Below are 24,610 nucleotides of genomic sequence, written 5' to 3'. Positions count from 1 at the left end.
CCATGTACGTTGGCTTGAGTAGATTTATTATTGGGCCCTTAGTGGACATTCATGGCCTATACATATTCATATACACAGCAGTGGGGGGAAAACCGATGAGATGTTTTGTTCCCTTGTCTTTGAGAGAACAGAGAAACCGCAGAACTCAATAAAGAAGAAGTCCTTGGTTGTTTCTGTTTAGCTGGTCAATACAAAACGCCATAGGACTGTCAGTTTGACTCATCTCTTCTGATTCTCTCTCTTGCTTTCTCTCTCTCCCCTCTCTATTTATCAGTCTCTCTGTCTCTTTCTCTCTTCATTTGTCTTTATCTATCCTTCGATATGTCCAGCACTGTTACATCTCTCAATCTCCTTCCTTCCTTCCTTCCTTCCTTCCCTCCCTCCCTCGCTTTCCCTCTCTCCTTCCCTGCTCTCGGCCAGCCCTCATCACATGGGTAATTCCCTCTTCAAAACAGAAATCAATATCCCTCTAAAGTGAGGCATTAATGGCATGCGGTAGCTAGGTAGGCCAGGCAGTGGGACTGTTTGTTTTTCGGGGTCTCACTCCTTCACATCTAGCCCCAACCTCTGGATTTGAACGGTGACAGCAGCTTATAGTGCCTCAGTAGAATAAGCATCCAATTCCTAGATCACCAAAATCAGAAGCAACCAATGGGCAGAACAATCAGTGCAAAGACAATTTCGTTATGTGCATAGAGTAGACATGTAAGAGAAGAGTGCTAGGAAAGGAAATAGAATAAGAGCTAAGGACAGAAGGTAGGAGGGATTAGAGGAGTGGAGGAATTAGTTATTAGAGGAGAGGGTTTATGGTTCAGAGAGGAAAGGGTGACATGAGGTAGTTCTTTCACCACATTGGTAAATAAGGTGTTCTTTTATTGTTTTCCGTCTGCGTGTCTGTCTCTCTTACTCCCCCTCCCTCCCTCCCTCCCTCTCTCTGTCTTTGTGTGGCATTATTAATGCACGGTAGGCCACGCCGCCATTTGAATATTTCATATATGCATGCAGTAATCTGCCTGTAATCGCCTTGCTAACTGGCCAGCGGTGAAAGGTGTGTGGAGGAAAATAACTGGCTGGAGGACTGTCGAGAGGCCTTCACACACACACACACACACATACACACGCACAAAATATTAAAAAAACAAGCTGCTTGTCGATGAGAGGCAAACTTAATAAAGATTTTTTTCCCTCTCTCTTTTTTTGTAATGAGGTATCTTCAGGGACAGCGAGCAGCCCGCTCGGTGCTTTTGAAGCAGCTGTAATTCATGACACACGCCATACATCAAGTGCATAAGATAGCATTATGGGCAGTGAAATGAAAAGGGTATTTGCAACATTAGTTCCCTCATCCTGCGAGGGACGTGATTAAATGATTAATGAAATGCCCCCCTTTTTGCATGCGCATTCTGAAACAGCAATTAGGCACAGGGCTGGAGAAATCCACCAGTCCGGCCCTCCCCTCTCTCCCTCTATCCCTCATCCATCCCACCCCCTCCTCCTCTTTTAATGCTACCTCATTCTTGATTTATAATGGAAAATTTCTGAGCATTAGACCTGAAATGGTTATAAAAGCATAAGCAGGAATGAGATGGAATGGTTTTAAATGTGCGCGGCCGTAATTGAAAGGTACTGAGCTATTGTGATTACAAATGTCCTGTTCAGCTTTGATTGGCACGCCGAGAGAAGCCGGTTCATTGAGTTGTATTGTTTTGCATATTGCAGATAAACAATAAGTAAGGGGTTTGGAAGATAAGAATAGAGGAATAATATGTGATGGAAGTGTGTGTGTATGTTTGTGTATTTGTGAGTTTGTGTGTGTGTGTGTGTGTGTGTGCACTTTCTGTGTGCCAGCCGGTTTGTGTGCATGTTCACGTAAGCGTGTGCCTAAGCAAGTGTGTGTCTCAGACAAAGTGAAAGCCGGGGAGAGGGAGAGATTTTGCACTCCCCCTAATGCACTGGAGGCAGCACTGTAAATGATCATTGAAGGGTCTGCAAGCTAACCTATAATTACTGGAGAGAAAGTGGCAGCTCTGGCATTTCATAAGCATGCCTCCTCAAAGCCTGCTTTGTGAGTTTGTCACCAATGATCATTTAGATAGAGGCTCATTACCCAGCATCACAACACTTTAGAAACCCCTTTTCGCCCCGTACGTTGTGTACTGTGTTTTATGTGTGCGTGTGCATGCGTTTGTGTGTGTATGCATGTGTGCTTTACGGGGAAGAAAGGTCTATCTTAATGGTGAGGCTCTTTTGTGTCTTGCAGACAAAATCCAATCAAGACAAAAACCCTCATTGACTGTTATGGCTGTCTGGCTGCCTTTTTCTTCTAATGAGGCGAACACACCAGATACATTTAATATGTCTGCTGCTGGATAATGCACCTTCAGTTGAAGAGCTGCTTTTTTGTGTCAAATGTTGCTGGTGTTAAATCGCGTGTATTGTTTTCAGTAAACGAAGGAGACAAAGCCGTTCTGCTGGGCTAGCATCTTTTATTCTCTGTAGACGGCTCCGCTCAGGGTGGCACTGAAGTTAGCCATCTAAACTGGCGCAGGCCTATTGTCATGTTAAACATGGCGCCGCACACAGCCGTGTTGGAGTTACTGCCTCATGTCTAATTACTTTGTTTCAGAGTGGAACAATGGCTCATAACAGGATCCTATGGATAATTGTTCCAGTATAGAAACATTAACATTAAAACAAAACAGCGGTGAAGTTGATACTGTAATTATCATCCTCCACAATTCTGATCATGGTGAAAATGAATATAATTTACTGCTTCTGCTGCAGCTTTGACACATTTGACAGATTTTAAATTCATTTTTTTGGTGTGTAATACCCACACTGTCTTCTCTCTCTCCCTCCCTCTCTCTCTCTCTCTGTGTCTCTCTCTCTCTCTGTCTGTCCCTCCCTCCCTCCCTCTCCAGGCACCTTAACAGTGAACACGCCCTAGATGATCGGAGCACGGCCCAGTGTAGAGTCCAGATGCAAGTGGTGCAGCAGCTGGAAATACAGGTACGTTCTCTCTCAGGCACAAAAGAGCACAACACATTACTATGCACAGCTGCCACATACTGTAAGCTGTATGTATTGTTAGTGTCACATTTGATCGTCTGAGGGTGAGCACATTTATCATTTAACAATTACTGATACTTCACCAGTCGAAACTTTATTTTTATAATCCTTTCCTCACACTGAATGTTTGTTACACTTGTTTAAGCGAGAGAAAGGCCACACTGTGGTCCCCTTAAGACTTACAGACAAGCAGGACCTGCTGAATTCAACAAAGCCACTAAACAAAGGAATCCTCGGGCCCTGCGACGAAAGCCATTATGGCTGTTTTAATTGAATTAAGCGTGTGCTTTATTTTCTCCCCTTTCTTTTTTTTCCTCTCTTTCTTTCCAATTAATAGCGAGCGCATCTCTCCCGGTCTGCTGTGTTAATTAACTGCACTTTGCACCTGAAGAAAGCTCAAAAGGAGGGAACTATTTTCAGTAGGTGGAGCGTGACCTTATTAAGAAGTCACGCTGGCTAGATAATGAGAGCGCTGATTGAGCGACATTATTACTCAGCACTGCAGACAACCGCTGCTCTCCCTTCAGAAACAAATAGATATGTGTGTTTTAAACTAGGCTCAAACAAAGTGCTAAATGGAAATATTCTGTACGCCAGTTGAAACCAGGCCCTAGTTCTTTGTGGTAGTTCTTGTTTTAAGAGTACAGCGCACACAGCTATAAGACAGCAGTGCCTTGCTGAGGTGTTTGTACTACCTGAAGTTATGACAAGTCAGGCTTTGCACTGTAGCACATTTTGGTTGTAAGTCAGAGCTAAATGCCTAGGCTTTTGCTCAGTAGGCAAGTTAATTTTTGTCACTATCTGGACACTAAAAGAGACAGAAGTAGTACTTTTAGGCATATGAGGAGTGACCTCCTCTGAGACTTTATGTTGTCATCCCTAAGATAACAGCTCTGCTTTTACACAGTCTTGTAGCATCACTGGCCCTTGTGGTATTCATGAAGTATCCCAGAATAAGAGTGCTGATATGAGATGAGTTTCTACATGAACAACAGCAAGGCACACGCAGCCATACGAGCCGACCAGTGCTCCTAGATCAGTACTCTTATTCTTAGAAGCATCAGGAATATGATGGCAGAAGTGTAGGGTTTAGAAGTGGTGCAACATAAAGAGATCCCACAGTAACATCCGTTCCCTCCCTCTCTCCCAGCCTGTCCTCTACCAGAGGCCTAAACCAGCTTCATGCTGATCAGAATCCAAGCCAAGCATTTTCTCCCTCACACACAGTTGTTTTTCCGCTCCGATAAACAGTTTGTATTTATTTGTTAGGCTACTGGCGGGCCCTAAAAAATGAATAATTCCTGTTTGCATGTTAAAAAATATATAAATAAACAAAATGGCAAAGGATTTGAGTTATTTATTTCATTTCGTCTTATTTTTGTTTTGTTTTTTTCATCGAAACACAAAGCTAGCGAAGCTTGCGCTTTACACTGTGACCAATTACAGTGGTGCACTTCTGTTTTCTGTCCTGTCTCCTCTTTTCTTTTCTCTCATCCTTGCTCCCTCCATCCCTCGCTCTTTTTTCCCTGAGAGCCGTCAGTAGTAATGAGGCCCAGCTCTGTGTACGCGTGCACTTCTGTGCGCGCACGCCTGCTTGCTTATGTGTTTCTGCGTCTGTGTGTGTTTTCGCACCGGTCCGTGTGTGTGTGTGTATATTATGGGTGTGGGGGGGTTGAGGCTTTCACACGGTCCGGTCCCTGTCACTCCCTGTGAATTAGATTGATGATAGGCGATGGCCGGGGCCACTAACTGGACCTGGGAGGCGGGGCCGCCTGGCACCCTGTTTGGAAGACCCCTTCACCTCTCGGCAGCTGCTGGCTGCGCTCCATCCCCCTAACAGTGTCCACAGGACTTTCAGCAGACACTCAGGACCGCCTAATTTATGGCCCAACTAGCTTGTTACTGTCAGAGCCTCGCTGACCTAAATTCTGCTATTGACAAAAAGATGAAATGCTATTTGTTTTGCCTGACCTGTCGACACCCCCTCCCTTCTCCTTCCCCCAGCCTCTCATCTTCCCCTTATATCACCAGCAAGACTCTCTCTTTCTCTCTAGGCTTATATTTAGCTTTTTCTTTCTTTCTTTCTTTCTTTCTTTCTTTCTTTCCTTACTTCTTTCTTTCTTTCTTTCTTTCTTTCTTTCTTTCTTTACTTCTTTACTTCTTTCTTTCTTCCCTCCCTCCATTCTTTCTTCTCTCCCTCCATTCTTTCTTCTCTCCCTCCATTCTTTCTTCCCTCCCTGCCTCCCTTTTAAAGTGTGTATATTCTGTTTAGAAAGTGAGACACACTGCAGCCAGAGCATTTTTACCACAAGATGCGTTAACTGCTGCGGTCTGGGGAAAAGACAAAAAAAAAAATCATTCATTATTATAACTGTCTCTCTCTCTCTCTCTCTCTCTCTCTCTCTTTGTCTCTTATTCTTTATTCTCACTCTTCTGTCTATTACTCTTTACACTCTCCTCTCCTCTCCTCTCCTCTCCTCTCCTCTCTCTTAACAGCTTTCTAAAGAACGTGAGCGTCTTCAGGCGATGATGGCCCACTTGCACATGCGGCCCTCGGAACCCAAGTCATCTCCCAAACCAGTGAGTGCATATTGCTCTGGCTACCGTAAACAGGCTCCGGTATGAATGAGGCCCCCAGGCAGAAAATGAACAGTTTAACCACCAGGCAGTTAAAATAGAGAGTGTGTGTGAGTGAGTGATAGAAGATGGAAGGGGAATGGGATTTGTAATACCGAGTTACATCTGCTGCCTATCAGGTATTGTGCGCTGTGAGAGGACAATAGAGTTTGGAAGTGTATTAGATGGCAGAGCCGCGGAGTCCTTGGCTAAAACACCGGGTCATTTCTCTGTGATAGATATAATAGCCAAAACAACCTGTTGGCCACTGATGACTGTTTGGCTCGCTTGCCACCGCAGCACTCAAGAGTGGAGTGAGAGAGGAGAAGATATGTCATTTGAACAACAAACACCTGAAAATCGTAGCCGAGTGGTAAAGATGATGTGATGTTGACATAAATGCCCACAGCTCTGCTGAAATTGGTTAGAGAGAAAAAAGTCAAAATTTTGAAAGAGGTCAGCGAAGATAGAAAATGATGTCAGTGTAGAAAATGTATTTTTTTTCTCTCTCGACTTTTATTGTTCACATTACAAATGGATATATGGGTTTATGTGATTACAAATGTATTTAAACTAACCAGTATTTGAATTTAATATCAAAATAATACATTTTTGCAAACATTATTTCCTTCTAATTTTAGGCGTTTTGAAATATTTTGGAGAGCAAAACATTGTTAGCGTGTTTCTGCTGCTTAGTAAGTGCCTAATTTCAATAGAATAATTTTCCTCATCACCTCCCATCATAGAACGTAGATAATCACAAGATAGCATAATTATCCCATAATTCCATCAGGAATCAAACTCCCTTTTTGCCAATTTATTATTCAATCGCTCTCTCTCTCTCTTTTTTTTAAATCTTCAAAACTCCAGCAGCTTGGTTCCATCTCGTCCAATAAAGAATTTGCAGCCTATAATCCATGCCTGAATATGAATGAATGATGCTAATGAAGTATTGCATTACATAAAGCGCACATGAAAGAGCACCTAATTGCATTTGATGGTGGGGGCAATTCAGACAGAATTCTTAAACGAACAGTTAAGTCCTCAGTTTTAAGGCTCCCCCTTTTTTAAGGGGAGGTGAGGTGAAGATTTGGTGCACGGCAAAATCGGAGCAGAATGCACATGTGTGTGTGCTCTGTGCAAAAACGAAAAGACATAACAAGAGAGAGAGAGAGAGAGAGAGAGAGAGAGATGGTTGGTGGATTTCAAACGACAGCATGGATTTATGCCCAGTACAATCATGGGTGCAGGATAGAAACAGCCCAGACATTTGATAAATATGAATAGTCTGAATGTATTATCAGGGCTGGAAATAAGTCCTATTTGTTCATCAGTGCAGCCCATGAACAACCAGTGCCAGGCGAATACAAGACACTGGTGCACTGTCTCCAATATGACCCCATTTACTCTCTGAATCGCACTTCATTAAATGTTACCTTTTGGCCATGCCATGGATGGATGAGAATCAAAGTTAGCAAGGCTGCAAGTCCTGAATAATGAGCACTCTCTCTCTCTCTCTCTCTCTCTCTCTCTCTCTCTCTGCCTCTCTCTCTCTCTCTCTGCCTTTCTCTGTCATCCTCTCGTTCTCAACCCTACCTTGAATGCGTATTCAGATGAGCGAGAGGTGACAAAGTGCTCATCCCTGCCTCTCCCCTCTCACTCCTCTCCCCGTTCGACTTTAATCAATTCCATTTTGCAAATATGGGATTGCATGCCTGCAAACATGTTCCGCTTGTTGCCGTACCTTGTAGGTGAAGAGGAGGGAAAAAAGGAGAAGAAATTACGTCTTAACATTATAAATATACATGCCACACACACACACACACACTTAACAGGGTTTATTTTGAAGTGTTTTCGGCTGTGTTTGACAGTTTATCAAACCCCCTTTGTGGAGCCTCCAGTCTGTAATTCCTGGTTCACCGTCTGGTTTGGCTGCAGCAGGATGCAGGGAATGAGAGATTACATGAGAGACGCTCACACACTGTCTTGACCTCAGCCACTATGAATTGCATGGAGATTTGTACATTATATACTTCCAGGACTGCACACTGGTAGAGAAAATGAATTAATATACATTTTTCAGTGGCCAAGTAAGTGTGTGTGTGTGCGCCTGTGTCTGCGTACATTCATATATACAAAAAGAAAAAAAGAAAACAATAGATTAAATGATTTTACTCAACTGATTGTAATTCAAGTTTAATTCTTTTTTCCTTTGAGACAAAAAATAATGTCAAAAATAAACAATACTGCAGAGAGTACATTGTTTTATTGATGTTATTGTTTCATTTTGGGTAGATATTTTAGAGAAGATATTTTCATTCTCCCATCCTGTTTTACCCTCTCTGTTCCTCCTCCTCTGTCTTCCTCCTTCCTCCCCCTCTAGCCCCCCCACCCCCTCCCACACACACACACACACGCACACAAACACATACACACACACACCTCTGTACTCAGTGGAGGCCTATGTATGCCAGCCAGCCCTTGTCCCAACCCATCCCTGTAGCAGCTCATTACAGCTAAGTGGGCATGTAATTATCAGCTGCAAACCCCTACATCCACCAGAGTATCTCAAACTTGACATTTCATTGTATTTATCAACACATGCCACAAATGACCGCTGATACCTTTCCCTCTCCCTCGCTCCTTCCATCTCTCCCTTCCTTCGGCCTCCCATTCCCTCCCATCTTTCAAGTCGGTTTTAATTCAAACCCTCACAATGGATGCATTCCACTCGCAGCCTCGCAATTAAGGCAATTTGGTTTGAATATGTAACAATGTCATTACCATTCCACCTAAATTAGCGCAGAGACTAAAAGGTCAGTTAGGAATTTTCCAGTCGGTTGGAGCCTCTCACATGAGATTTGGGAGGCAAACGCAAAAGTGGTGGAAAAGCCGGACGATTAGCGAGCGCTTTTTCAGTCGGCGTTCATGCCAGGGGTAACTAACACTCTCCGGTCGCTAATACTGAAGGAGAGGAAGAGAGAAAGAAAGTGAGAGAGTGTGAGTGTGTCTGTGTTTCCAGGGTGGCCTAGTGGTTAGAGAGGCTGTCCTGTATCCAAAAGGTCGCAGGTATGCTCCCCACAACTGTCAGAAAATGAAGGTGCACCCGTTACCCCACCTCAAGTCACTCCGGGTCAAGGATGCTAAATATATCTGTAAAGAGAGTGAGAATGATTCCCAAATGTGTTGATTTTGTTGCAAAAACTGTCCACCTATTAAGTCATTTAGTCTCATACTCTTATTTTTCTCAAAACATTGAAAAAATCTGCCAACAGGGTGAGATGTTTCCACTTGTTTCAAAGCAGTTTCATTTTCAAGAAACAAGCGTCAAAACAAGTCTGACCAAGTCAAGCAAATCATGAAGGAAGTCTGTCTGCGCTGAAAATGATCTCAATCCATTGACAGATTTTTAAATGGGGTCTGACATTGTGTCTCCTGCAGGCCTGGCTCTCCTAGCCAGGTGGCTACTCTCTCCTAGACTCTCACAGTGCACAATCCACTCACTGGGTGGCTCTAATGGGGGAGATAGAGAGGGAGGGAGGGAGTGATAAATAGAGAGATAAAGAGAGATGGGCCGGGATAACACGGGGGCCGATCGTTGGATAATCTTGAACAGCGTGCTCTAATTAGAATTCTTATGATACAATTTGGTGGTTGTAATTAGTGGAGATGGGCTGGCTCCTCTCCACGAGCCTTGTTAGTGGAAACACAGCTGTGTTAGAGAGGAGGAGAGCAGACACTCGGCTCTGTCAGAGAAACCGCAAACTAATGCCTTCCTGTTTCTCTCTCTCTCCCTCTCTCTCTCTCTCTCTCCTGCTTGTATCTCTATTTTTCTCTTTCCCACCCTCCACCCTCCCTCTCTCCTCCTCGCCCCTACACTACATCTTCTAAACCCCTTTTCTCTCTCTCCATCCTCTTTCCCTCCTGCCACATCTCCCTGTGCTCCCCGTCTTTTCTCTCTTTGTCTTTCTCTCCTCACCCGTCTTCTCCTTCTCTTTTCCCCCCTCTTGCATCTCATCCTCCGCCTCCTTTCTTTCCACGCTCCCTCTGTCACTCGCGCTCTGAATCTTCCTCCACCCTTCCCAGCTTAACTTGGTGTCCAGCGTCACCATGTCCAAGAACCTGCCCTCAGTGTCGCCCCCCAACTTACCTCAGACCCCCACCACACCCACGGCACCTATCACCCCCATGGCCCCCATGCCCCAGGTACCCTCGATACTGGGCGGAGCCAACGTCCCCAGTATGGGAGCCATGCGCAGACGCCACTCCGACAAATACTCCATGCCCCTGTCGTCAGGTAGGACCAACTACTCAGCACTGCTGCACACACACACACACACACACTCACTAATATACTCAGTACGGTCACTTCACCTTCAGTTCAAGCTGTTCACAATGTGAATTGAAACTGGTATGGTACAGCTTAATAGTAGAGCACTCATTCTCAATTATTTGACTCACTACATACAGTATGTGAGTCCTTTGAAAAGGTTTTTAATTTTTTATATTCTGAAGAAAATCCACCTTGTGAATTGCTTGAATTGAATGTGAATTCAGCCTGACCCTGACACACACACACATGCCCGCACACATATACACACACATATACACACACATACTCTGATTTGTGCCACTGATTTGACATGGATTAACAATTCAATTCAGAGAATGCTGATTGCCCAGAGAGATTTTTTCCTACGTTCATGAATATCTATTCCAATTTAATAATTTGTTGAAATTATGAATTCGATGTGAAACTCTGGGCACTGCACTATAAATAGTAGTTTGTGTTGGAACTCGTCCAATACTGGACTGCTAATGCTTTTTTTTAACACACACACACACATACACACGTGCATGTACATGCACACACAAAACACACAAACATGCACACAGACATACACACACACACACACACAGAGATGCTTGTTGTTTGTACCAATGTGGGACGTCTGGTGGGTTTATAAAAGCAAGCCAATGTTTAATCACTCTATATGTAAATAGACAAGAACTTCCTCTGTGCATAAATATTACATGAATGTTAATTAAGTTCAAATAATGGGAGAAAAAAATACAATATTTATTACATTAAGACATTCCATGTATTAAGCTTTGCATTTTAAACGGTCCGTCTTTGATGTTTATATTTACTCTCTCTGTGTTTAGTGTGAAGACACATAAATTATTCAACTTCACCCTAACTATCTACACAGATCTCATTTTATGGATGTATTAGTGTTTAAGATTTCTCACGAGAGAGATTAATTAAAAATGCATTTTGTTAGACATGGAAAATGCTGATTTGATGTGCCCCCTCTAACCCCCCTCCTATCCACCCCCACCCTCTTTTTTCCTCCCCTCTGCTTTCTCTCTCACCCCTTTTAATTTGATGAAACCCTGAGCATATTTGATACCTAAAGGAATAAAATTTACCAATTATTTCAGGTGGTGACACAGTATTTATTTTTCCAGAGATTGCCCCAAACTACGAGTTTTATAAGAACGCAGATGTCAGACCGCCATTTACTTATGCAACCCTCATAAGACAGGTGAGTGGGAAATAAATTAACTTTGCCTGATTAGATTAAAATTAATTGCTGCATGAATCATGGCAGCTCTCTCTCTGTCCCTCTCCCTATTCGTTCTTGTGTTTGTGTGTTGTGTACGTGTCTGTGTTTTTGTGTGTGTGTGTGTCAGTCACGCGGTCTCGTTAGTAAACCATTATTTGATGTCATCTCATTTCAGGCTATCATGGACTCTAGCGACATGCAGTTAACGCTTAATGAAATCTACAGCTGGTTCACGCGCACGTTTGCCTACTTCAGACGCAACGCTGCAACTTGGAAGGTAACCTTGCTGAACACACACACACACAGAAACACACACACACACACACCCTGCCTTTCACCCCTTTTACAGTAAAGACTACTCCCTCCTCTAAGAAAAGTCAGAAAAGAAACCTCAGGAAAGTATTTATTTACTCGGCACCAAGCGATTACTACTTCTCCCCCCTTCTTTTTAACCTGCCTCTTGAATAGAGCCCATTTTTCTCTGTTTTATTTTTTTTCCCCCTCCCATTCCGCCTTTTCTCTTTGGAAATGACAAGTGAAAGAATTATTCTGCCTCTGATATCGTTTTCTAATTTGGTGCAATTAATAGCGGAGGCTTGGCGTGGAGAGGAGAGGGCTCTGACGCACTAATTATACGGCAGCCACTCCATCATCAGCACCTTTTGTTAAGAGAGGCACAGAATTACACACTCTCTCTCTCTCTCTCCTTCTCTCTCGACCCCTTCCCTCTCTATTTTACCCCTCCTCCTCCTCCTGAAACCACCTTCTCTTGCATATCATTGGTTAATTAGTATGAAAGATGGCTGTTTGCCTGTTAACCAGCTCTCAGCCTTGTGAAGGGGGTTGTGTCTCGGCCAAAGACGCACGCACGCACGCGCGCACACACACACACACACACAAGCCACGCATTCGTCCAAGTGAGAGGTTAAGGGTTTGTTCATCTGGAACTAAAGCAGGGAGGAAAGTGAGAATTGGCCTGTCAGGGAGGGAACACTCTTTATTTACCCACACAAAGGGGCCCATTTGTATATCTGTCCCTACAACTTTATTGTCCTGTCTGCCTGCACAAAGATGGTAAAAAATGTCTTTCCTGCAGCACATGTTTTAACCAGAAGTGTGTCTGCCTGCTGATAAAGACAGCCTCTGCGAGCGTTAGGTGTCGGCAGTGTTTTATCCTGCAGCCCCTAAACGCCATTCGTTAGCCGCCTTTGGCCTTTGTGGCTGTGCGGAGGACTGGAGGGGAGACACAGCAGCCTCTCATCAGCATGCAAGGCATGGCACGGCACTAGATTTAGCAAAGTGAATTAATTTGGATTTGGGATGCAAATGAGCGCATGGGCGTGTGATCGCCAATCCAGGAGGGCATGCAAAAAGATCCGTGCCCTTTTCCAGTTTGTTAGGTACAGTATGCGGCGTGTTTTGTTGTGTAGGGCTATTGTGTTCCGGCACGGGAGGTTGTCGGAGGTTTTTACAGCGTTTTTTTTACATACACAGCACAGATAACGCGACGCATACACACGTGCCCTTTCAAATGTTCTTTTTTTTCCTTCCCTGAGAAAAGTTTCAGCCCTGTGCGTGCGATACAACGGCAGTGGCATCACAATGACATTAGAAATACCTTGTCTCAGTGTGTCCCCCCCAGCACAATAACCAAGGTGATCTATTTACATCTACAGCTCCACAATTCCCTTTGTAAGGCATTAGTGGGATGATCAGCGATGGGCTTGTCATTTGATTAACGGAGAGAATTTGTTTTAAAAAAAAAAAAAAGAAGAAAAGAAAGAAATGAAAGGTGGTTTAATATCTCAGCTTGGTCTCATCAGCTCAAAAGAGGGATCTACCCCCCACCCCACCCACCCCACCCCACTTTCCCTCTCTCTCTTTTTCTCTCACCCAGAAGCTTATTAGTTCTAACTATATAGCATGCATAATAAAACTGCTCATTTGCTCATTAATATTAAAATTATCATATTCAGAGCCATGGGCATTAAGATCAATCAAATCCTGGGATTTTCAGGTCAGATGCGAGATCTGCTTATGAGTTTTTTTTTTTTTTTTTTTTCTGAATCCCCTTTTCTTGGAGAAAGAGCAGTACACACCAAACTCAGGGAGATGATAAATATGAGAGGCAGGGATATTAAAGGCAAGGTTATTATTTGTAGAGTCTGATGCATGTTTTAATTATGGTCATATAAATGCGAGAGAGGATTTTTTTTCTATAGATTTTCCTTATTTTGTAATTAATGAATGCACCTTACTGTGGCTTATTTTATGGGAGATATATCCTTTCTTTTCTTTTCTTTTTCTTTTTTTTCAAATTTAAATTGAAAATGTGAATACAACAAAGCTTTGATGATATACCTGAGAGATATAATTGTGTCATTAAAGTAAGCATTCATTTAATACCTGATGTGACACCACATGCAGAATATTTGGACATATAGATACAGTTCAGCTTAATCCTCCTTACTCGCGCGCTTGCACATACACACACACACAGACACACACACACACACACAGATACAAGGGTCTCCTGGTGACTGTCGTTTTTCTTGCAATACTGTCATCCTTAAAGCGATGTGTCCATTAAGAGCAATGCCGTTCTGGAGCAGAGAGGGTTACTGACATCACCATTATCAAGCCCGGCATTACCACTTCTGTCACCACCATAAGCCATTCGCTATGCTGATTACCTCCTTTTAGTCTACTTACTCTGATTGATATGTACTGTGTGCAGGACTTGTAAGAGCATTCGCTCTCACTCAATTTTTACTAATTAAATCAATGGTGCGTGAATGTTAAGAATTTCTTCAAAACGCAAGAAAAAAATCAATTTCCAAGTGTTCTTTTTTTTTTTCTTGATGGATAATGAATGAATATGATTCTTTTTAACTTATTCTCTGACCTTTGTGTGTCTATCACGTCTCTCTGCAGAACGCTGTTCGCCACAACCTCAGTCTGCACAAGTGCTTTGTGCGTGTGGAGAACGTGAAAGGGGCAGTGTGGACCGTAGATGAGGTGGAGTACCAGAAACGCAGGTCGCAGAAGATCACGGGGTACGCATTCTGTCACCGCTCCTTAGATCTACATCTGGAGGTCACTGGCATGTACATGCACAGGTCATAGAAAATCATAGGGTGCAAATTCTGTCTATACACCACTCCACTGATAGACCATTACTCTCTCTATATATATGTATATATATATGTACTCTATATTCTGCCTGCTACAAGACTGCTAATACATATTTATATATAGGGTCATTGTATTTTGAACCAAATTTAAATGCACTACTTGGTGGAGATGTGAGATTTTTGCATAGCATGTTATAATGTGAACTGATTTTTGATCTAATGTATTTTTGTTTATTTCTTTGTTTTCTGTTGTTGTTTACAATGCATCCAGAAGCCCAACACTTGTCAAGAACCTGCCCTCCAGTCTTGGCTACGGAGCAGCACTAAACGCCAGCTTACAGGTATGAACCGAAAGCCCGGGAGAACCACTGACTCACCGGCTGCCTGTTTGATTGACTGGCTGGCAGAACTACTGACTGACTGACCAATTGTCTGACCGAATGACTGTGCCTCTGTGGTTGATGCGTATTTCAATAGGAGCCCGTTTAGGCATAATAGTACTCCAGCGTCACACTCGGCGTAAGAGGGAGCACACTTTTTTTTTAACTCAGGTTTCAGCCTGTCTGTTTCTCTCCTTCTATCACACCTTCTTTCTCTCTCTCTCTCTCTCTTTCTCTCTCTCTCTCTCTCTCTCTGTCTTTAGTTTACACCGTCAGGCTCAGAAGGCCACCCTGTGGTAGAGTCAGGAAGCAACTCTCTCTTTCTTTCTTTCTTTCTCTCTCCCTCTTTCAGCTGTGGCAGCCACCTTAGATTGATAGCGGCATGTGCAAATGCAAGGGCATGTGCATTAATATTTATCCAAGCTGTCATAAATGATTTGGCTTCATAGTGTACGCCGGCGAGGTGCTCATGGCAAAAACTTTAAAAATTTAATCACTGTATATAACTTTAATGCGCAGGAGGCGAAAGTGTCAGGAGTTTTTATTATTTTGAGGTAAAGTTTTTTGGGGGTCTTTTTTAATAGCCACACCACACAAGGGCATATGAATGGCGGGGGGGGGGGGGTGTTGTCAGCAAGCTGTCACAGGAGGGGGGAAGCAGCCTGCAACTGAATGGAAACTTAGACAACCGTGTTTTCCACCGTTCCATCTCGTACCCATCTTTGACCACAATCAGTGAAAACTGTCCTGTAAAGATAATTACTACCTTAAATCTTTGAGCAAACTTGACTGACATCACCCCTCCTCTCCCCCACCTCTTTTTCCTCTTCCATCCCTCTTTTTTTCCTATCCCCCTTCCCCCCAACTGTTCACTCTATCCACCTTACCTCCCTCTTTCCATTTGAACCCCTGAACTGTCCTGTCCCTTTGCCTCCATCATGCCTCCTCCCCCATCTTCCTTGTAATCCCACCTTTTTTCCAACTTCCATCCTCTTCCAACCTTCATCTCCAATATTCCTCCCTCCCTCTCCTTCTCCTTCTCCCTCTCCTGCTCCTCTCTCCGCAGGCCGCCCTGGCTGAGACCTCCCTGCCTCTGCTGGGGACTCCCGGCCTGATGAACAGCAGCTCCTCGGGCCTGATGGGTGGCAGCCCCCACGGCCTGATGGGTGGCAGCCCGCCCGGCCTGATGGGCGGAAGTCCCCCCGGATTGATGGGCGGAAGTCCACCGGGGCTGCTGGGCGGCAGTCCCCCCGGCACGATGAGCGGCAGCCCCCCCAACCTGTTGCAGTCCGCCCATGACGAGCTCAACGGCTCGCTCGACCACCTGGACACCAACGGACACAGCAGCCCCGGCTACTCCCCACCGGTACACATGTAAGTCCCTGTCGACATAATATGAGAAGAGTCACCTACACACAAGCACGCATAATTACACACCCAGATGGATATGCACAAACAGAGGCCAGTGGTTAGAAAGACTGCCTACCAAAACATCACAGACTCGATATTCTTACCTGCTCACTCATTGAAATACAAGCTGGATAAGCCTAAAAAATGCCTAAAAATGTAAACGTAAAATGCAAATGGGAACACACACTCACACATCTCAGTTTTAGATTTGAACTACTAGTACGTATATATCTGAGAAAAACATTGCTAAGTGCCTCTATGATATATCCTGTCCACTGAAGAGTAATTTGGCCAATGATATGAGATATTGCTAGGAATTGGCCTGAAGAGGCCAAGAGAGGGGAGGAGTCAGGTAGCACTACATGTTGAACCCCCCCACCCCCACCCCCACCCCACCCGCTTTCCATTCTATACCCTTTGTTAGTTTAATTGCCTGATAAATGTATTTAAACCACAATACCAGAATTTTCTTGGGTCTCTCCGTGACTTGAGGGCAAGGTTCAGTTTCTATATCATAAGCAGATTTCCCTCTCTTTCTATCTCTCGGGTGTATTAATTTCAATTGCGCTGTGCTTATACCTGAGGTGTGTTTGACGTTTTGGATAACAGTTAGTTCTAGTCTATAAATAGGCCCTATTACGCATTCGTCTTTAATTACACCAATGTCTGCATTGTAGGGGTTTAGCCGCTATATTTTATGCAAGACTGTTCCTATTAATATTTAGCAGCTAACTGTAGCATTAATTACTTTAAAAATCTTTCCCGTTCCCATCTCTTTTTTTAATGGAGCTGAGAGTGAGAGAGCTTTTAAAAATTGATTTCATGTGAGTTTCAGGAATGTCTGAAACGAAATTTGCTCCACCTGAGTCAGTGATGTCATACGGGTCCGGTGCGACTGGACCCTATGCGTGCTGAGGGCAGCACAAAGGGAAACACACACACACACACACACATTTACTGAGACACACAAACACGCAGACATTATTCATCAATGATACACACACACACACACACATTTCCACACACCCTGCCTCCTCCCTGTCCATTAAAGCACATGTAGCAAAGTCAGCCGACATTAGCTAACCACTTCTGGAATGGATAAAGAATGCTTCCCAGCTCCATGCCTCTCTCTCTGAGTGTGTCTTAGAGAACAGAAGAGTGTTTGGTTAGCCCAACCAGACATACATTAATCTATTTGGATGTGTTTACTCCACTCTGAAATGGGGTGTTAAGTGGAGCAAATCTGCCCAGCTCTAGACTGAATCCCAGTGTATCCACTCCCCCAGGTCATTTAACTTTTAGTAACGGGACAGCATTGACTCCCCCCCCCCCCCCCCCCCTCTCTCTCTCTCTCTCTCTCTCTATCATTCTCTTTCTCGCTCTCTCGTTTCTCACTGTTTCTGGCCACGCCGCCTTGACACTGACATGAGTGGCTGTGGAGGGCAAGATGCATCCATCCATCCCTCCCTCCCTCCCCGCCTGCCGTTACATTGCCACGACAACCTCAAAATGGAAGAAATGTGTTTTTCATGACTGGCTTTTCCAGGATGTGTTTAAATAATGGAGTGGCTCGTAGCACTAAACTAAAGAGTACATCACCTCGCAGGCCCTTCTCAGGAGAGGACTCCTCAGCACAACCAAGTGAGTCCAACAATTAGACAAACCTCTCTCTTCCCCCCAACATCTAAAGGTTAATGCTATCTGCTTAACCGCAACCCAGATCGCTCCAGGCCATGTTGTGTGTGTGTGAGTGTGTGTGCGCGCGCATGTGCACCCCCGAGGGTATGCTTAAAAGAAGCAGTACTGTACACTAGGAAAGACTAAAACTCGGCAACTCTAAAATTAAGATGCCAACTTCAGCAAATTAGCCCCTTCGCATAAAAAGAAAAAGACTAGACTCTGAAAATATATTCTAGTGACCGTACACCTAACTTCATCATGTACTCGGAGAAAAGCGGAGGAAATCTACTTGGTATCATTCTGTTTTCTTGGCTGCGTCGGTCTTGTGCTGTCAAGTCTAATAGTTTGGCGACCGCCCCTCTTTGGTGTTGGTTAATGAATCATAGTGGGATGTTATGATGAGTGTCAGCCTGTCTTCTGATCCCCCCCGACCACCTCCCCTCCTCCCCCTCCTCCTCCTCCCCAGCCTACCGTTAGGCCCGCGGACTAATGACCTTATTTGCATCCCCGACATACCTCTGCATGATTGCTGGCGCTAATCTCCGATTGATGTGAGAGCAAGCATCTCCGTCTGACGCACGCACACACACACACTCACACAGAGCGCCTCGTATTTATTGCACTGCAAAGTCCGGCGTTTACTCCTGAGTGACTTAATAATGCCAGCTAGCCATTAAGGACTAAATGGCTCATCCACATGTCCTAATAAAGTGTCAGAGATCTTAGGCCTGTGAATATGGCTACGCATATTTTTCTTCAAAGCCACACAAACACGTCGGCACGTCCTAATGACTTGCGTGTGAGAAGCTCAGGAGAGCAGGCGAGACCCTTTGGTTTATGCCGAACGTTTGACTAGTGGCCTCATATTAAACTGTGTTCTCCTTCAGCACACAATGTAAGTAATTCACCTGCATTATATCTAAGCATTATTTAAAGACAGTCATTACTGGAGACGTGTGGCAGTCCATTACGCTAACTAATCATTTGTTAAAAATTGTCTTTTGTGTTGTGAAAGACTAGCAACAGAGAAAACGGCCACTGATATGTACTACTGATATGATGCATTCTAGTGCCAATAGATCATTTTTTTATAACAAGTAATGGTTACAAAGTTGCTAATTAAATTTTGAGAATATCCAGCTCCAAGTTTTGTTTCCATTTCACAATGTGAAAGTGATGCATGCACTTTTGCTTTGCAAGGGTTTGGTTTTATTGTTATTCAGTGAGGGAGCCTGACATTCTGCTTGAAACATGCAATTTAATATCTGTCTTTGATAACAAGTTTTGATGTTGAATAGGGATGGATACTGAACAGTAATACCTATCGATACCGTACCAGTTTTTGGTTGTGGTATCAATTTTAATACATCAAAAGGCGTAAAAGAATTTTAAAATGTTGTTTTTTTTCTCAAGGGGATCTCAGGTTTTATAAGAGTTCATAAGGATTTAATTAACCAATATTGAGGAAATCAGATGAGCATGGTCTGATTTTATTTAGCACTTAATTTACTCTATGGCTTTATGAAATGGGCCTTTTCATTCAATAGACCAAGGTATCAAAAAAGGTGTCTGTATCGGTAAGAACCGGTAGTGCTAGAATAAAATTTCCAGCAGTGCCTGCCCCAGTGCTGAGTGAGGACAGGGAGCAGAGTTTGTGTTCTTCTGTTTCTCAAACCTCTGGCAGAGACGATGGTCTGTTGGCTTTCTCTACCTCTATGAATCTGAGGGCAGAAACAGAAATATTCATCACACCGCTTGCATCCTGCTAGGACCAGCCTCCTCCCTCCACCCTACCACATCAGAATATTAATTTATTTGGCTGTGAATATTAAAGTCATCTGTACCTTTTAAAATTCTTTTCAAATTCAAAGTCCCCCCCGCCCCACCTCCTCCCTTACCATTGATGAAGGCAACCCAGGAGAGGGACTACGAGACACGTCCTAATACGCTGACTACTACTTGATAAGTCTCTCTCTCTCTCTCTCTCTCTCTCTCTCTCTCTCTCTCTCTCTCTCTCTCTCTCTCTCTCTCTCTCTCCTCTCTCCTCTCCTCTTTCAAAGTCTAGGGGGATTTCCTGATGCATCCGACGTGTCAGAAATAATTAGGTTTTGTCAGATTTATCATCGTGGCACAAACCCCTCTCCCCGACTAGGGCCCCGGATCATGTTAAGCCTTGTTTGTGTGTGACAGCATTATTATTCTTGTTAGTCGCCCCACACTTTTTTTTCTTTTTCCGCCCACTCCTCTGTTGTTCTGAAGGGAGAGGCGTCCCGCTCACAGCGCTGCTGGTTTTTGCCCGGCGCTTATTGACAGTGGCTAAAGATATTCATCCATTTAGAGTTAAAAACATGTATCATGGTGTCCGAGCGAACTGCCGGGGCTGAAGTTGATTAATGGCAGAACCTAGCTGCCGGTTTTTCCTCTTGAGGAGCGACACGCACAGCCCCTGCATATTAACGAGTGGCTGCGCTTTCTATTAACTAGATAAAAAAAGCCTCTCCTCTGCCTTTGCTCCAGGGGGCTCAGGGATGAGAAATTCTCCATTATTTATCATGTGGCCTGTTTTTTTCCCCCTTTTTCCTTTTTCATGTATTTCAACCTGGTGTCATCAGTAAACTTTTAAATGCCAAACATGTCTGGAACATCACAGCTTATCGGCCTTACAGGGGCCATGTTTTTCATGCAATTTTCATACGCTTGCTTACAGTAGACGTGAGGCATCATGTCGAATTAGCGTCTCGCAAACAACATGGTTGTTACTCCACGCTATATAATGCATGTAATGGCAGTTTAAATTCTTTCCTGGATACGTCTCAGTGCTGTCAACAAAATGTTTATCTGTCAGCTGAACAGCGCATGGTGCATCGCGCATGCAATAAAGAGGAAGACTCTGTTAAACCTATTATTTTATAGTGACAGCCATGTGTTTTTTTTTTTTTTTTGCCTTTACTCTCAGTTGTTTTCCAAGTACAGTAAATTTTGCACATAACAAATTGAATGAAATGTGAGTTAGGGTGAGTAGTTGTATCTGTGAGTATCTCAACCCTTCTAATACACACCATACACTGTATACTGCTCACTGGACAGTAAGAAGAGTTAGTGCCAAACAAGCGTTTTTTGGGTGGAAGAATGAATTAAAAAAAACCATAGAAAAATCTAACATTTATTGCCATTGTGTTTCCCAGGCCACCAATTCACGTTAAGGAGGAGCCACTTAACATGGATGACGACGACTGTCCGATGTCACTGGTGACGACAGCCAATCACAGTCCAGAGCTGGATGAGGACCGGGAGCTGGAGGAAGGGAACCTATCAGATGACCTGGAGTGACCAGGAGAGAGTTCTGGTCACTGTATCCCTCCGCCCAGCCGCACTGTTTCTCTCACACAGACCTCCTGCAAGACTAGAAACCACTCCACAACCCAAACGAACACAGCTGACTCTCTCTCTGTCTCTCTCACCACTGGGACTATTTATTGAGCATGCATCCGGATGGAGACTGGCCCAAAGGAACTCTTTGTTGCAGCCCTTTGGGATCCCCAAACATGACAGGCATGAGATGTCTGATTTTTAAAAAAAGTAACTCTTTGAGCCCTATTTCATTAGAGATGGCGTGGCCACATACAGTACACGACAGACATGGATGATGGACTCATGGATGGGGAAAAAAAACACGAAACAAATGAGCAAATTCTGTCCTGTTGAAAGCTAGCGGCCTCATATACTGCCAAAAAAGGAAGACGTTTTACGTTTGTGAATAATCCAACCCACAGTAGTTGTTGATGTCTAGAGACAATTGCTGGTTCAATTCAAGTTGTTGCTCTGTTATCATTTGCACAGGAGTAGTCTCAGAAATTAGTGTCACTGCCTGTATGTTGCTACAATTATGAAAACCAGTATTTTATTTTCTGCTTTTTTTTCCATTGTTAATTTCAGAATATGATTTTAGACACCACCAACTGTAAATGCCATTCCCTGAGTCACACCAGTAACGGAACTGCGGTACCAAGACTGTTGTTGCAGCTGTCAAAAAAAAAAGTTGGCTTCCAGTCTATTATCTGTTTGTGAAGAAAAGTGAAAAAAAACTGGAAATTAAGTTGGGGGAAAAAAAAAAAAAATTGCGTAATTGTTTGTGTAAAGCACCATTTACGAAACAAATGCATTTCTGCATAATTTTCTTCTTGCCGTTCTCCTTACCTCCTCGTTCTAAAGCTTTGTCTACCTGCAAACAGTCACAGGCAACAGCTAGAAACCAAAGCCAACACTAGCAATGGCCAATAGCTTATAGACAGAAGCCACCAAACTCCTCTTGGTCAGCCTTCTGTGACTTTAAACTAGTACAAAGAGAAGCTTTTTTTCCGCAAACTACCTTCGAATAACCTCTGGGATTGTTTCATTTAGCCCTGTACAAAGATGATTAAGAGAAAGAGAGAGGAAAAAAAATGCTGATTTTGATGTGTAATTTGATAACTCGTAGAGCGTCCACTTTGGAGTGTAGAGGAGATTTCTGCCAGATGTAGGGAAGAGGTGATGTGATATTTTAACTACAGGCATTTTGTGCTGGTGATTTGACTGGTAGAGAGCAGCTAACTGTAAAAGTGGATCATGACCAAAACAAAACATTTGTGTATTCAATGGAAGTGCAGAAACATTGTGTTGTTGTGAAGATTGTTATTTGACCTTTCTTTTTCTTTTTTTACTTCTCTTTTCTCGTTGTTCTCGTTTTTCTTTTCTTTCTTTTTTTAAATCTTATTTTTGGTTTGTGTTACACATCACGTCATTGTTTTTTCTAACCTGGTGAATATGTAATGTTCTAAGTGGGACTGTCAAAATAATGTCACGTCTTATTTCCGTGGCGGTTTTGTTCCGAGCCGCGTCGAAACCGAAACTGAAAACATCGCTAACCAAACATGAAAAATATCTAGTGAAGCCAAATAAGTCATAATTTCAAGTTGATATGAAATGATGTGGCTTGGTTACCATGTAAAAGCAAATAATAATAGCCATTGTAGAAAAGGATATCTAAGGTGAAAGGGGAACCTTTTCTAGGTGATATTTGCTTTAACCTGTCGTCAAATACTCATTGTGTGGTTCATAGCTTCTTAACTATATAGATACACCTGGTGTGAGCAAAGGAGATGGGATCTTCACGGCACTGATGTACTCTGTATAGATAGCCAGCTTTTTATAACACATTTGGTATTTCTAGTGACTGAAGAGAAGTAGTTTATCGTGGAGACTACGTCCCATCATTTCCCTCACAGCTAATGTCATCTAGAAAAGTGTCGTTGCTTTAATGGTCATTTCTGTTTTCAGTCAAACCAAAGTTACACAAAATTCTGCCTCCTCTTGTATGGGATAAAGAAACGCTAAAACGACCACACACACACCCTTTCCGAGACGAGCATACACGCGCGCGAACACACACACTCACAGACACACGGGGCCCCGAGCTTTCGGTCTGCCAGCTTTCTTGGTCCTTGTTTCGGTAAATCTCCAGCTGCAGAAAATGTACGCTGTCAAAGAACCGACCGGCTTTGTATTGTACTGTAACGAGCAAGTGTGTGTCGGCCTGCTTTGAGCCAAATGAAAACACACTGTGCATATGTTGTTTTCAAGTGTTGTGCCAAGCCAAGAAATTGGCTGCGAGAGCTTAACACACTGACACATACAGTACTATACAAACAGACACACAAAGCATGCATAGTACACACACACACACACACACACACACACACACTGACACGCACACACACACACACACACCCTCATGCCAGTTCCACTTCAAGAGGGTACTGGGCCCAGGAACAAAGCTTATCCCTTCAATACTTAGCTGGAGTCAGCAAAATGACTTGAAGACGACGTTCATAATAATCTTATCACACCAAATAAAAGGACGCTGCGTCTTTCAAAAAAAAAAAAAAAAAAAAAAAAGGGTTCTCCCACTTACCCAAAAAGGCTTTCTAAAAGCTTCTACCTCTGCACAACAAATTCAGAACAATTATGACAGATTGCACGAGTTATTAGAATGCCACAAGAGCTGTTACACTTTACTACGCTTGTCTCATAGGACATGGCTCAAACCGACGTTTACATTCCCTGCGTCAAGATATGGAAGATTTGCATTGTAATAGGTTGTCCTCAAACATTTGTAGAATGATAATGTATAGATTACCTGTAAGGGAATATTGTGTTTTAAAAATGCATGTCTAAAAATCATTTGGTGGACTGGAAACAAGAATTAATAAAAAGAATATAATAAAAATCATCGGGACGATGGCCTAAATGTACGTACAATGCATAGGAGTGCATACCTCAGATATACTGTTTTGTTTTGGGAAGGATAAAACCTGTCAGCCACAGAATGCATATTACCTGTAGATTTGCATGGGTTTTGTATAAATTAAGTAAAAAAAAATGTCTAAAATAGTTGCTTGCACATAATACCAGAAAGACCTCCAGAACTGCGATCTGCTCCTCCACTAGATTTTAGGATTGTCTGGATTTTCTGGGTTGATTTTGTCTGTATTTTGATAACTGTGCATACTTATGTAAAAAATGTTGGTGGACCCATAAATTTACCAGACTTTTTTCTAAGCGGAAAAAAAATCTCAGTGTTTCTTTTCTGACTTACCTGAATTTTTACTGTTTCTCTCTCATTGCTCGCTAAGAATAGCAAACCTGCTTTTTCTGCATCTGCTTTGCGTAGCTGTAAGGCTTAACCTAATGTGTGTATTTATTGCTTGTACCT

At 43.3% G+C, this 24,610-nt stretch overlaps 1 protein-coding gene across 2 annotated transcripts in view; it reads left to right on the top strand.

The window, feature by feature from the left end:
- Positions 1–21,546, top strand: part of foxp2 (forkhead box P2) — a 64,907-nt gene extending 43,361 nt beyond the window's left edge. The window contains exons 8-17 of one of the 2 annotated variants that reach the window (XM_071914535.2): positions 2,922–3,009; positions 5,566–5,649; positions 9,772–9,982; positions 11,158–11,234; positions 11,431–11,532; positions 14,190–14,311; positions 14,661–14,730; positions 15,836–15,989; positions 16,059–16,143; positions 21,045–21,546. In XM_071914535.2, the coding sequence (XP_071770636.1) occupies positions 2,922–3,009; positions 5,566–5,649; positions 9,772–9,982; positions 11,158–11,234; positions 11,431–11,532; positions 14,190–14,311; positions 14,661–14,730; positions 15,836–15,989; positions 16,059–16,143; positions 21,045–21,189 (1,138 nt within the window). In that variant the 3' untranslated portion in view covers positions 21,190–21,546. Of the gene's footprint in view, positions 1–2,921; positions 3,010–5,565; positions 5,675–9,771; positions 9,983–11,157; positions 11,235–11,430; positions 11,533–14,189; positions 14,312–14,660; positions 14,731–15,835; positions 16,144–21,044 lie in introns of both variants that reach the window. The other variant, XM_078281911.1, reaches the window with a different exon arrangement.
- Positions 21,547–24,610: the final 3,064 nt, after the last annotated feature.

The sequence above is a fragment of the Centroberyx gerrardi genome, chromosome 24 (assembly GCF_048128805.1).
Source record: "Centroberyx gerrardi isolate f3 chromosome 24, fCenGer3.hap1.cur.20231027, whole genome shotgun sequence".
NCBI classification, from domain to species: Eukaryota; Metazoa; Chordata; class Actinopteri; order Beryciformes; family Berycidae; genus Centroberyx; species Centroberyx gerrardi.
This window is presented reverse-complemented; position numbering and strand designations above follow the sequence as displayed.